The following is a 14,390-nucleotide window of genomic DNA, read 5'->3' as shown; positions in this document are numbered from 1 at the left end:
CTATTCCTGGCCAGATTTGTTGCAGCGGTGACAGATCTATTTTGCCCCAGCTCTGTGCCCTGACAGGTACGGATATGACTCCGGATGCTTTATGTGCTGTATTTCTATTTTCATCATCCAGCCTGCCTCCACCTCTGCTCCAGCTTCAGAGATCTATGACTCGGAAGTGGCTCCTTTTTTCCCAAGACCTGGGAGGAGCAGGCAGAACCTCTGGGGCAAAGTGGGGGCTTTGTCCCCCAAGAGAAATCCATAGTTCTGGGTGGACTTGGATGGGAGGATTGCTGCAAAGCATTGCATTGGATGTCATCCTGTAGCCCTGCTTGTGCAGAGTCACTCGTGTGAGGTCATTTCATGGGTCTGCCCCATATTTGTGAGGGCTGACAGTGGCCTTCCCTGACATTTCCCCCTCTCTTTATCTTAAGAAAGCTTGATTGAGTCCAGGAATAGACAGGTAAGCATATTTAAGAGAACCTCCCCCACTACCAATTTTACGATTTTTGCAAGCATAAATTTTTGAAAAATCATTTATGAATAGCAGTTTTTCCAAAAGGCCCAAAGCTCATTCCTCTCACACACAGATTAAAAGCAAGCACAAGAAAGGAAAGGGGGAAAAGGAGATGGAAGAAAGTGGCGAATAGCATTAAGTGGATGCGTACCCACAGCCGTGCACATGTGAATGAATGCAGGGGTGGGGAGAGCGGCTTTCTCGGCACATCTGCTGAAACCAGGAGACAAGGGTTTGGGACAATTCTGAGCTGGGCTTCTCCCAAGTTACTCTGTGATATGAATCGTGTGACACAAATATGCAACATGAATAAGGAAACCAAGGGAAGGGAAATATCTGTCCTGTCATCAGAATTCCCACCCCAAAAGAAGACTTTTAACTAGGCCTCTTGGAATCTCAAAACTATTTTCGTTTCTGTACCAGACGGGGCACAGGCCAGTGGGCAACTTGAAATATCAGTTTCCGGAATAACTGCCCGCTTTTGAGGACAGCTGATAGGCTAAAATCTGTCAATAGCCTCTACTAGTTGTTAAAAGTGTAAAATATCAGTTGGCACGTATGAGATATTTATTAGATTTCAAACCATCGCAATTCTCTGCAAGAGTCTTTTATCTGGTGAGTGTAATGAATTACTAGAGACACTCATTTCAGCGTTCTAGTTCTGCATATTGCTTTAGGCAAAAGGTTTGCGCCTTGGTGGACTATAAAGTCTGGATGTGCAGCCACTGCTGACAGCTTTTGGACTTTTTATTGGTAATTACACAGATGGTAAAGAGGGTTTTAGCTAGCGAGATGTTTTTAGAGGAAAAATAGTTGGAGAAAATAATTTCTGTAGTGAATAACAGTCAGTGTTTTGTCTCTAAACGTATCCTCCCCAAGATGTAATATTGCATTATTTCAGTGTTCTTCCTAATGCGATCTAATGATTCTTTCTTATGACAGGCTCAAGAAAGCGTTGATTGTATTTCTCTTAGATGTTCAAAGGAATAATCTTTGTTCTTGCTGAAGCAAGTTCATTGAGATATTCTCAAGGAAAGCCCAGTGGGGATTTTTTGGAGGACTGAGGCCTGTCACTTTTACAACTTTTCTTCCTTCTCATGCGCTGCTACGCTTCTCCTTCCTCTCTTGTGCCCCTCATCCCCATCCAGTCGTATCCTCATGTGTTCATAGAGTTCCCAGGCGGTCGTAGCTGTTTGGCTCTAGTCGAGCCTCTGTGGCCGCCAGCCCGGTTAGCCAGGGCCTCCTCCTGGGCTTGGTTCTTCCCCGTCTGTGGGGACGGGCATTTGTGAGGGCGTTGAGGAGTGCTGCAGTAACTGTTCTCCAGCTTAAACTTCCTCTCCTCCCCACCCATTCGGACCAGCCCTGGCACTTGCAAAGGGAAGGAAAGGTCAGTCTCCCAGAGCATGGAGTCAACAGAAACGTGGCCCTTAAGTGACCGATCTGGGCATTCCCTGTCCTTCTCACCCTCTTCAACAGTGTCACGTTCGGACTTGGTTAGCCCCGGGGGTGGCTAACCCCTGGCTTGGCTAGTCCCGGGCTCCCCTAGTCCAGACTTCATTTTCCCTTTCCTTTCTTGACCCACTGTAATTGCACCGTCTGTCTCCTTGAACTTGGGTGCGTGCGCTTCTGTGATTACAACTGAACTCTTCCCTGGCTCCCCAAGTGTCTTGAAGCCCTATCTACCAATGCAAATTTGCCTTAGCATGTTCACCAAAAGTATTTTACAAATTCTTCAGCTCCTCTTAATAGCAATGCTAAAGCTTTCCATAGCAGGTAAATAAAGTTTTAGATCATTTACTCGCTCAAATTGTGTGCTTGAAAATATAAGAAAATGCAGGGGGCTGGTATAATTTGGCAACGCACACTGCCATTTAGTTTTTTAGGTTCGAAAGACCTTTAGTGACCTGCACTTTTTGAAGCTAATTCCCTCTTCATTTAATTTAAATGCAAAGTAGTAGAACGATTTCCCCATCTGAATTTCATTTATGAAGCAATAAGTTTTTACTTCAAGTTTTAGTTGCATAGAAGGGTATTTAGGGAGCCCCATTTGGTCATTTAAGCCAAAGAATGGAGTCAGGACCATCTCATTTCCATTCTGGCTTTCGTAATGTGGTCTTGGGCCAGACGGGCAGCTCCCATTTTTCTGCTCTTCATCTGTCAGGGGAAAGATAGCGCTTCCCGCAGACTTGTTTCTGAGAAGGGGCGGTGCGTGACCTCGTCGAGAGATCGGAGAGATGCGAGCGGGCCTGAGGGCCCCGAGTTCTAGATAGGGTGAACTTGAGGCCGGCTCCTGCTGTGAAGGGGCCGCCATTGTAAGGGAGGAGGACCCGAAGGAAAGCAAAGGGAGCAACTCTTGGTGGGATGGGGCTGAGGGAGCTGGCTAGAAATCACTGGGAGTCTCCACCTGCATCAGGGAAGCTTTAAACTGGGGGCAGAGGGAAAGGAGTTGTCAAAGTGACCGGAGGTTTGGGGTAAGGAGGAGCCCTGGCGACCTGGGGAAGAGGAAACTTGATCAACAGGGTGCAGCACTGGGCCGGGCCCAACTGAGAGAAGGGAGCCCAGCAGTGGAGATTATTAAGAACTGTGATGGATTGCAGGCAGGGGACTAAGACTAAGAGACCCTCACAGAGGCCTTTTGTATTCCCCTTGAGTCAGACTCCCCCCCCGGCCCCCATTCTCTAGCTTCTGTCTTTTGGCTGACAATCTCCTCTCTCTCCCCCCACCCCCATCCCGGGGTCTGTATTAAGGGGGCCAGAAGCCCCCCCCGTCTTGGCAGATATGTCCCCCCCTTTCCAAACACCTGGATGCGGGACCATTGAGCATTCTGCTTTAGCCACAATGGGGCACGGGGAAGAGTTTTCAGCAGCGATGAAGCGACCGAACCGGCTTTCTGATTCGGCGATAACGTGGTCAGTTCTGGGGCAGCCTCAAGTAATCCTGCCCACCTCTGGGCACTACTGAGGTCTGCTGCTGGCACCCTGCCCCTCCCTATGGGGCCTCTGGCTATTGGGCCTAGCCAGTGAGGGTTAGTGGACCGATCTCACCTCCTGGAAGGGGGAACGGTGCAAGTCTCTCCTCCTGCCCAGGACCCTTCAGGGGTCCCAAGTGGGGTCAGTTGCGCCTCACACTCTTCCCTACCATGGACAATCCTGGATCCTAAGGGCAGCAGGTACTCATAGCGTTTTCCCCGAGATGGTGGCCTACGGGCCGGTGACCACTGTGGCAACTCCCAGGTGCTTGAGATGGGTTTTTGGGGGGTGTTTCAATGACTATGCATACTTGGGTTTGTACGTGTGTGTCTGTGAGGTCAGTTCTTGAGCCCACCGCCTTCAATCCTTAGCTGTCCTCCCTGGGTGGCCCCCTCTCTTTTCCCCCTCCTGTCTCTGACCCCCTTCCCTCTGTCAGTCTTTTCCCTCTGCTCTGTCTTTCTCTTTCTCTCTGCCTCTGCACATCTCTGGCCCTCTTTCTTTCCCTCTGTAGGACTTTGGACTCTTAAAAGTCCAACAACTTGGCCTAGAGTAGCCGGCCCCTGGCAGAGGAGAAAGGCAGGACGTAGGCAGGTTGAGGTAGACAGTCGTGACCGCACAGCTCCGCTGCTGGGTGATTCAGCCATTTCTTCCATTCTGTTTTTCATAGAACTCGCTCACAGTCGGAAGCAAACAATGTTTGTTTCCAGCCCAGCAGTCACACACTATGCCCTTTTATAATGACGAGAGAGAAGGCTGTGCGAAAGCTTCATTTTTATAAAGCAGAATATCCCAAAACCCCAGGAGCATTGATTTCTGGCTTCAGGGTATACCTGTTTGGCATTAGACAGTCCTGTTTGCTTGTTTGGGAAGTGTTCCAGTCACTGAAGTTACCTCAAGTTTCATGATCTCACTATGGGTTGGCCTTGGCCCTCCCACCTTGGCCCTCCCCCTCGGCCCTCTCCCCCTCGGCCTTCCTGCTCAGCCCTCCTGCCTCAGATTACGGCTCTGAGGGTTGGGGGAGCCTTTGCTCTCAGAGTTGATGTGATTGATTGGTTAGCAAAGCGGGTGGCTTGCCGAGTCAGGTGCCTAGTTAAAGGGTAGTATCATGGCCTAGTGGAAAGAGCACAGACCCATAAGTCAGAGGACCTGGGTTCTATTGCTTCATTTACCTTAAAATGGTGATTAAATCCTCTTGCCACCAGTTTAGCCTGAGCCCCCCATATGGAGGGTCAGGGACCACTTCCAACTGGATTATTTTATATCTCCTCCAGTGCTGAGTACGGTGTCTGGCATATAGTAAGTACTATTAGGGGGACAAAAAAAAGAACCATTAGAAATCCACCCAGGTCTTCTAGAACATGGGGACTTCCCTCTGTGTCGCCCCTTGCAGAACCAAGCCGTTGGACTCACCCATTCCCTAATTCCCAACAAAACGTCAACTGGAAACCCTCCTCAGGACTTAACTCCGAGTAGCGGGACCCCAAGTGTTCCAAATGGGTCCAGTGGACCTACTTCCCTTAGGAAAAGAATTCTCCAATAACCTCCTTCTCAGGCAACCTGGCTACTGCCAAAGCATGTTCCAGCAGAATGAGTCTGTGGGATGGGTCTGTATTTTCCTTCGGCATCTCTGAAACGAGGAAGGGAAGCATTTTCAACTAAAATGAGCTTGGAGTGTCTATTATTAATTCATCAGATCTTTGCTTATGCAAATGCACCGTACACTTCTAAGTCAGAGCGTGGCATCAAGTGGGGGCCCATGCAATTTTTAATTGCTTTGAGATTAATACTATTTTAATCTTTGTTTTATCACTGCTGTTGAATAGTTGGGACTGTTAAATAAACATAAGCTTCATGGATCATTTCAAGTTCTTGGGACCCCAGTTACTTCATTTTTCATGCTCAAAGAAAGGACTTGTTTGAACAGTCTCACCTGAGGCATCATTCACACGTTACTGTTCCACGTGGGGACATTGTTGATTTCTGCTTTCAGATTTTTAGTGCGCAGTACAAAGCAGTCTTGTACATTTTACATTAGACTGTGATAGTTTTGAAAGCATATAAAGATTTATACAGTAAATAAGGCCTTGATTATTCGTGACAAAGTATTTATGGCATTGCCTTTCTCTGGTAACAATCCAAGAACTTATTCCACTACCACCCATCCAACTTTGATGTGAGATTTCATTCGACTGGCCAGCTTGCAGTCAAGGGAAAGGAAAAGGGAAGTTTGGATTTCACCAGGGGTTTTAGGTCACGAGCCCTGGGTATGAAGTCAGTTTCCCAACACAGACCTTCTCAGCCGCCAGCCATTCTGCTGCCAGGGAGATGGGCTAGGCCATTCTCCACTCACCCTCACTCCATGACCCCGTCGCAGACTGGCAGACACGATGCCGATCAGTGCCATTCACGGTATCCACCGGGGCAGCGCTACCAACACGCCTTAATGCATGGCTACCCATCGCCGGCTCCCCTTTGGAGGCTACCAGCTGACCACGTTGATCATTTTTGAGTGGGCCCTGCTTTGAAACTGGGACGAATTTGGCTCGAATGTGTCATAAACTGAAATCGACCTCTTCGTATAGTTCACGGGCCCCAAGAGGGGCCTCTCAGACCATGATCGTATTCTCTCTGATGCCTACTTACGCCTCTTGGACGCACATTTCGTTTCCAAGTTGTGTAACTGGGAATGCCTGCGCGGGATTGCTGTGAAAGGGAAACGGAGAGTTTCTGCCACTTCAGGACCTGATTTCCAAGTCACTGTTTTTCGTAAACATTTGAACTCTGTGGTTGCTTGATGTTTGCTTAAGTTGATTGTACTTCTTCTTTTTTTTAAGGTAAAGTCCAAGTTAAGAGTTCAGACATACAAGTTGGAGACCTCATCATAGTGGAAAAGGTTGATGCATTTTTAATATATTTTAGAGGATAAACATGCTAATTATTAACACGTAGACTGATTGTAAATAATTTGTGAAATTGAAGAAATGATATGAAACGTGTTTGAAGTATCCATGTAGTTGCCTAAGGCCCAGTCTACTCTCTCCCCAGAATCCCACTCTTTCTGTATTGTTCTGTATTAATGAAATGGATTTTTAAACTGAGATAGGACTCCTAGGATGTGCCAAGATAGGAGGGACTCAGGTGCCCCAGAGAATAGGCCAGGAACCAAGTTCCGTTCTTGCTAGCGGTGAGCAGGCCAGGGAGTAGCATCTGAAGACAAGCCAGGGAGTGGCCCTTGGGGACAGGTTGAAGACATTCATTCATTCATTCAATGGTATTTATTGAGCGCTTACTATGTGCAGAACACTGAACTAAGCACTTGGAATGTACAATTCGGCAGCAAATAGAGACAGTCCCTGGCTAACAATGGGATTCCTTGTGAACATACTGGGGAACAGGCCCTGGGGACCTGTCAGGGAACAGCTCCTGGGGACAGGCCAGGGAGGAGTCACAGGGGATAGGCAAGGGAACAAGCCAGAAAGTAGCGGCAAACCATAAAACATCCTTCGCTCCAGTTCCAGCTTCTCAGGGCCAGCAGGGTGGAGGTTCAGCCTGAGAACCTCAGCAGCTTTAAAGGAGGCAAGGGAAAGGGAGCAGCCCAACAGGCAAGGCCTGACGGGCAAGGCATTGGGCCCCAAAGTGAACTGGAAATGGGCAAAGGCTAAGGAGCCTAGAGGAGGAAGCAAGAAGAAGACACGAGGGGCAGAGGGATCGAATTGCAGTTGGTAACCAGTCTGGGGACAGGCGGCCCGGGCTGCTTTGCCATGGAGTTGACAAACGGTCGTCGGGCATCGGGTGGTAAAGACCATCCAGGGTGGGCAGAGGGTTGGGGTGTGGGCAACACACCCTTTCTTGGCGAGCTAGGTGCTTGTGACTCACCTATCCCTCGCTAGCCTCATGTGCTTGGATTCAAAGAGGATACCCGGCCCAAGGTAGACGGGCTCCGTAAAGGAAGGTGTCACATTTCATTCATTCAGGATGGCACTGTCATGCTGGTGTGCCCGGTCATTGCCCTCCTCCTTCTTTTGTCTTCTTTCCCTGTCATGCCGTCCTACTCCTTCCTTGTCCGGCCCTCTCATTCCCAACCCACAGAGAGCTGGGCACTGAGCTTTCTAGGGAAGATTGACAGACCCAAACACCAGGGCAGATCTTGCTTTTACCTGTGGCAGTCCAAAGACATTGTGGCTTTAGAGCAAAACCAGCTGGTGGTCTGCATCGCGGACAGCTTCAGAGATTTGGTTCCTAATTTGAAACTGTTTCCGAAGGTGCTCCTTAAGCACTTCACATGGCCTTATTTCCTCTGTAGAATAGTCAAGCTGATTAATTTTTCTGGATTCTTTACCTACAATAGCAATAATGGTATTTGTTCAGCGCTTACTATGTGCCAAGCACTGTTCTAATTGCTGGGATAGTTACAAGGTTGTCAGGTTGTCCTACGTGGGGCTCACAGTCTTAATCCCCATTTTACAGGTTAGGTGACTGAGCCGCAGAGAAATTAAATGACTCGCCCAAAGTCACACAGCGGACAAGTGGCATTAGAACCCACGACCTCTGACTCCCAAGCCCGCGCTCTTTTCACTGAGCCACGCTGCTTCTCTAAGCGCAACCTACACGTGGAGCAAAGTCATAACTCTCTAGTGTACATTCCTACTATAATTTGATTCCCTTTATGTCAGAGAGCTGTGCTGATGAACATTTTCTTAATTGTAACTTTATCACAAAACACTACCTTTTTCTGAGAGAACTTACACCTTCTTTGCAGCTCCATCTTCTTCCCCCGGACTCGGGTTAGTTTAGAACTGAGAAGGTGCTGATTGCCTTTTCCTCCCTTAGTTAGAATTCCATCTGTTTAGAATTGGGACTAACACGTGATCGTTTCAGCTTTCTGAATCTTTTTATCTCTGACATGAATTATGGAGAGGCATTTGAAACTGTATTCAAATGCTTAGTGGATTAATGCACCGAGTAACTGATTTTATTACATTTTTTGGTAAAAACAAGAAAAAGCAAGGGTTTCGACAGGCTCACTTGTATAGTAACAACATCCTACAAGTTGAGTATAAAGGGTGATTTGAATGATTGGGTTGGTAACAGTGCCCACACATGGAAGAAAATGGGTTCTAATCTCAGCTCCGTCACTCGTCTGCTTTGTGACCTTGGGCAAGTCACTTCACTTCTCTGTGACTCAGTTACATCATCTGTAGAATGGGGATTAAGACTTCGAGCCCCGTTTGGGACGTGGACTGTGTCCAAGCTGATTATCTAGTGTCTATCCCAGCTCTTAGTACAGTGCCTGGCACGTAGTAAGTGCTTAACAAATGCCATTTAAAAAACAAACAAAACAAACCTGAAGGCCTTCAGATAAGTAATTTCTCTCAGTCTACTCTGCCTGGATTCTCTGCAGATCCGAACACCTTACGGAGGCCTCATCTGACTTCTTGAGCAGCTCCTTCAAGGTTACCAGTGAGGCACTCTTAACATCAAGTAGCAGCAGGGTTGCAAACAACCAAGTCTGGAAAGAAGTCGGCTCCCCGCAGCAGAGCTAGGCCCACCTCAACGGAGCTTCCCCATGTGGGACATGTGAGAAGAATGGCTGACGATAGGATTCGCACACATCTACTTTATGGTGAACCAGTTTGGGCAACTAAAAACAAGGAGGACAGAAGAAACCAAAGATTGCTCATCCACCTCCGCATCAGGCAGAAGCTCCTTACTTCCAGCTTTAACGCACTCCATCACCTTGCCTCCTCCTACCTCACCTCACTACTCTCCTACTACAACCCATTCTACACACTTTGCTCCTCTAATGCTAATCTTTTCACTGTATCTCTATCTCATCCATCTTGCCCCCTGACCTCTCGCCCACATCCTGCCTCTGTTCTGGAATGTCCACCCTCTTCCTATCTGAGAGACCATTACCCCCCTTCTCGCCCCCCGCCCCACCGCCAGCCCCAAAGCCTTATTGAAGGCACATCTCCTCCAATCCCTTCCTTGACTAAACCCGCTTTTCCTCTTCTTCCATTTCTGCATCACCCCAATTTGTTCCCTTTATTCATCCCTGCTCCCAGCCCCACAGCACATATGTATATATCCATAATTTATTTACATTAATGCTTGTCTCCCCCTCTAAACCATATGCTCATTGTGGGGGAGTGAGGCAGTTCCCAGTGACTCAAAGCACCCCCAATTTCGGCTGGGAATTTCAGCTTTATTGCCAAGCAACGGGGCTGGCCCAAGCCTCCCTTTCCACGGACGACACAGTACATAGATAGGCTCTTTTGCTGATGATCGATTCTCCAAGCGGGAAGTGGAGGAGAAGCGGGGCACGGGGGCTCCAAAACACACGTGCACCCACCCAGAGAGCCGAGAGTGGGTTGAATCAGAGAGGGAGAGGAGATTGGCCCGGTGAGTCTGCCTGGCTCAGTGGCGGCGGGCAGGGACTCCTGCCAGTGAGAGGAGGAGGGTCGGTGGACCTGTGGGTCGTGGAGAGCGGCAGGGCAGGAAGGGAGGCTTAGGAACTGAGAACGGAGAGAGACTGGGTGATTGAGGCCAGCAGAGTGATTCCCGCTGGGTGAGACGGGAGCTGACGGGGGAAAAAGCCGATCCGAAGAAACAGAGGGAAGTGGGATCTGACAGGCAAGAGCCAAAAGCCGAAACGGTAGGTTCCGTGCAAACCCTTGGGGCTTTCACCTAGGAAATTGGCTCTTGGTGATGGTATTTGTGGCACACATCCTCTCCAGACTGAAAGCCACCAGCATAATATAAGAAGATTTTAGAACCTAGTCACTAATATTAATCTGGGCTTTCATCTGTATTTTTTTGCCAAAGTGTCGGGCCGGTGAGGGAGGTGAGAGCCCAGCCACGTATTCCTTTTATACGAGAAGAAGTCAACACTATGGAATACCTTTGCATGATCAATTTTATAATTCATGGTTGCGGAATAAGGATGCCAGTTGCCATAAATTGTGCTGTGGGCATCAATCAGACTTTATACTGGGCTTGCCATTGATAGGCTGCAATTCATTGTAAATTTCCATCTCTGAGCAGTCTTCCCCTTGACCTTTCAGTCACCGTGAGTGCCAGGTAGAGTACTTGATGGTCACTGTGATATTCGTTAAGCAGTTACTTTGTGCCAAGCTCTGTACTAAGCATCTGGGTGGATACAAGATAACGAGATCGGACACAGACCCCGTCCCACAAGGTGCTCACAGTCTTGCATGAGAAAAGGGCAAAGTGGTGCATTTTCTACCCCTGAAGCTTGGGGAAAGGAGGCAGCGGTAGGGGAAACCAAGCATTCGAGTTTTTGCTGAGCCAGAGGCGGAATGAGATTGAGGGTCCAAGAAGAAGCCCAGCGACTTTTCCGTGGATTTCCCAGCACGAATCAAAGAAGTCGTAAAGGTTAGGAGTACCCTACTGCTCTGAGCAATGACAGAGATGTTTTTCCAATAAGTCACAGGAAGAACAATCCAGCTATCTCATAGTGAGAGCCAGGGCACCGAACAAATGGGGACAGTCAGTGAGGACAGTGTCCCAGCCCGGCAGGACTGTTGACATTGGCTTGGGGGGACAGGCCCATCTGCCGGCTGCATATTCTCAACGCCTCTCTATCAGTCAGTCCTATTTATTGAACGCTCACTTTACTAAGCGTTAGGGAGAGTACAGTATAATTGAATTGATAGACTCGTTCCCTGCCCACAACAAAGCTTACAGTCTAGAGGACTGTACCCAGGCTGGCTTGCATACATGGTCATTCAGCATTTTCTGGACCCAGTTAGGAGAGTTGTGCCTTTAATTGTGTTTGTGTCTTTTTCCTGGTGGACGTGGATCCCCGCCATTGCCTTTTGGTCAATTTCTTTGAAAATGTTCATCAGGGCGGTATAGGTTTGATGTCAATAATTTGACACATCTGATAGATTTATGTCAGGGTTGGCAGATAAACGGTAAAGCATCGTAGATAATGGTTGAAGACGAGTTGACTCAATAGGCATTGTCATCTCAACAAAGATCTGAAGTTCTTTGTTCAATTGATTTTTCTCCCCCCCTTCCAGATTGTGTGTGTTTGTGTGTGCGTGCATGTACAAGGCAACCTTTATTGTTAAAAGAACATACTTCTCTGTCAGATCAGTTTTCTCAACTTTCTATTCCAGTTTCCTGGCCCTGAGTGTAAATGTTATACTGTAACCAGTGGCCAGTTTTCCTGATGCTTTAGTATTCCAGACCCTCTTAGACTCCTTCACCTTTTTCTGTTGTAATACTCTATTGCTTTTCCATTACCTTCAAAAATCATCACCTTCTCAAACAACTGAGACCAACCTTTGTTCTTTGTTGGGGAGGTAACCTGCTCGTTTGTTTTTTCAGAACTTCATATTTTCCGTCACTGTGAGAAAGAATCGTTATGCAGTGTCAGGCCTTCCTGCTGGTGCCTCAACGTCCTTATCTGTAAAATGGAGTTTGAATTTTTGTTCTCCTTCCTACTTGGACTGTAAGTCCCATGTGGGACAGGGACTGGCTCCGACCTGATTACCTTATATTTATCCTAGCACTTAGAACAGTGCTTGACACATAGTAAGCTCTTAATAAATACCAAAATTATTGTTACTCTTTGCCAGTAGTGGGTGGGTTTCTGCTAGATACAAGAAACTAGGAACATTTAAATAGATTAGTCACCCGGGCCTGGTTCAAAAGTCTTAAAATGGCTTCCTAGTAGACCTTTAAGACCTTACAATTTATAGGTAGCATTTGTTAATATGGATTTTGAGAGAAGGTGCATTAGGGTGTCATTTTCCTTCTATATAACAAGCATAGAGAATTTTTGCTTTTATTTCCAAATGAATTTTAAACACATTTCATAGAATCCATCCTTCCGAAGGTTTTGAAAAGGAATGGTACCTTTCTGACTTTTACAGAGTATCCAACCACACTATTCCCAGGCAAGTGTTTTCAGATGAGTAAAAGCCCATGATCTTGTTTCTTGGATTCTTATGCTATTGTTCTAGTTAAGAGCTAATTCCATTCAAATTTTATTTTGCAAGTATCAGGGTAATGTATCAGAGATTTCTTCTTCCCGGGCTAGCTCCCTCAACCTCTCTCATCCAATTTGAAACAATCTGTTTGAGTCCACTTGAGCCAATACATTGGCTGGAATGGTTAGATCTGTGTGAGTTGCGTGTGTGAATGGAAGGGAATGCAGTCCAGTGGATTTGCTCCAAGTTGGCAGAGTGGCAAAATTAATGCCAAGTTAAGGACGCTCCTCAGTGAAGTGCATAATTGTATATTTTGAAGTGAAGGGTTTAGCCAGCTGGGCCGCTCAGGTTTTGTCACCTCCTTACTGCTGCATCACCGATAGGGTGCAGCGTCTTATCCAAATGGAGGTCCAAATGGCTTTGCAAATTTAATCTGACAGAGGCTTTTCTGCTTAGTCCGTTTAGCCATCAGTGAACAAGGGGAATCTGCAGGTCCACAGAAAATGTGGTTTGATTGAATACGATGATTTACAGCGTGTGCTCCATCTTGCCTAGGTAGGGATCGCTGGCTGGCTTTCCCGAGTAGGGCTGGGCTTTAGAGGAGTCAGGCTTCAGGCAGGAAAAGGCATCGGGCAAAGTAAAATGCCAAAGTCAAGACAGTAGCTCAGTCCAGACCCGTGAGGTCAGAGATACGACTGATGGTAGCTGTTGGGTTGACTTGGAACTCCCACGGTGTCACAGGGTGTTGAGATACAGTAACCCCTAGGGACGTCATCACAGGAGGTGAAGATAGCAAGCCGGGTATTTCCCTTTTGATGCTGTCATGCTGACATGCTGACATGACCTGACATGACATGACCTGTCAGCTGGCTGTGACTTGGGAGCCCCAAGACAGAAGGAGGCCCAGTAAAGGTGACTGGATGATGATGATGATAATGATAAAGCTGAAGGACGCTGGGGGCTTCAGGTGGGCTTCCATCATTTTGATAATAATCTGAGTTTTTGAGGTCAAATGGTTGAGTTCATTTTTGCTCTAGACTGTAAGCTCTTTGTGGCAGGATTTATGTCTACCAACTGTATTGTATTTTCCCAAGCGCTTAGTACAGTCCTCTGCACCCAGTATGCTCTCGATAAATACCATTTTGACTGATTGTGATTGTTCTAGATTCGTACTGCAGAACTTAGAATGTGGGGATTGATTCTAGCACCAGTGATGAGCAGTACCCACTCACTCCCACTCCTCCTTGTCCATCTGTCGTTTTCCTCCCGGGGCATAAGAGGGGCAGGGGCGCAGCACATTCTGCCGGGAGAGAGATGGGTATTTAGGGGCAGGACCCCTTGATAGCCCAAGCAGTCACCTTCCTTTTAGAACAGACCATCATGTTTTATTGTTCTAGTGACTAGGAGGTGCTTACATTCCAAGATGAGTGTGGGACTGGGTTTAGTTGCTTTAACAGTTTTGTTTCTCTTCTCATTTTGTGTGTTATCGTTCTCTGGACCCCTCTTGAGATTGTGAGCCCAGGGTGGGACAGGGATCGTACCTGTATCTTGTAATTATGCCAGTGCTCAGTACAGTGCTTTGCACACAATCAGTGCTTAATAAACTCTGTCACTGTTACTATTAACTGCAGGCCCTAAGTCACCAAAACCCTCTATTTGGACCAAATAAACTGTTTTATTTTAGGTCTTTCCATCCAGCCCCTGAGCTGCCTTCATTTGCCCTGTCCTTTTAAAGCTTGCTCTTGTCCTTGCCTTCAATTGAACCTAAACTCTTCTGACTCTCTGCACAGATCTCTGACAGCTCCTTCTCTGCCAGGAATGCATGATATTTGTTAAACACTTTCTGTGTGTCAAACACTATTCTAGGTGCTGGCGTAGGTACCTGTTAATCAGGACAGATGCAGTCCTTGTCCCACATGGGGGGGATCAAAGTCTAAGTAGGAAAGAGATCGGGTA

The 14,390-nt window shown here is 47.4% G+C and overlaps 1 protein-coding gene across 6 annotated transcripts in view; it reads left to right on the top strand.

Moving 5' to 3' along the window:
• The window catches only part of ATP9B (ATPase phospholipid transporting 9B (putative)), a 185,023-nt gene that overhangs the window by 38,326 nt on the left and 132,307 nt on the right, over nt 1–14,390 (top strand). For 5 of the 6 annotated variants that reach the window (XM_029052670.2, XM_029052669.2, XM_029052674.2 and 2 more), the window contains exon 6: nt 6,309–6,367. The exons of the other annotated variant lie outside the window; for it this stretch is intronic. In XM_029052670.2, coding sequence (XP_028908503.1) covers nt 6,309–6,367 — 59 coding nt within the window. The remainder of the gene's footprint in view (nt 1–6,308; nt 6,368–14,390) is intronic. 6 annotated transcript variants of the gene reach the window in all.

The sequence above is a fragment of the Ornithorhynchus anatinus genome, chromosome X2 (assembly GCF_004115215.2).
Source record: "Ornithorhynchus anatinus isolate Pmale09 chromosome X2, mOrnAna1.pri.v4, whole genome shotgun sequence".
NCBI lineage: Eukaryota > Metazoa > Chordata > Mammalia > Monotremata > Ornithorhynchidae > Ornithorhynchus > Ornithorhynchus anatinus.
Note: the sequence above shows the minus strand (reverse complement) of the source record. Positions and strands in the feature narration are given on the sequence as shown.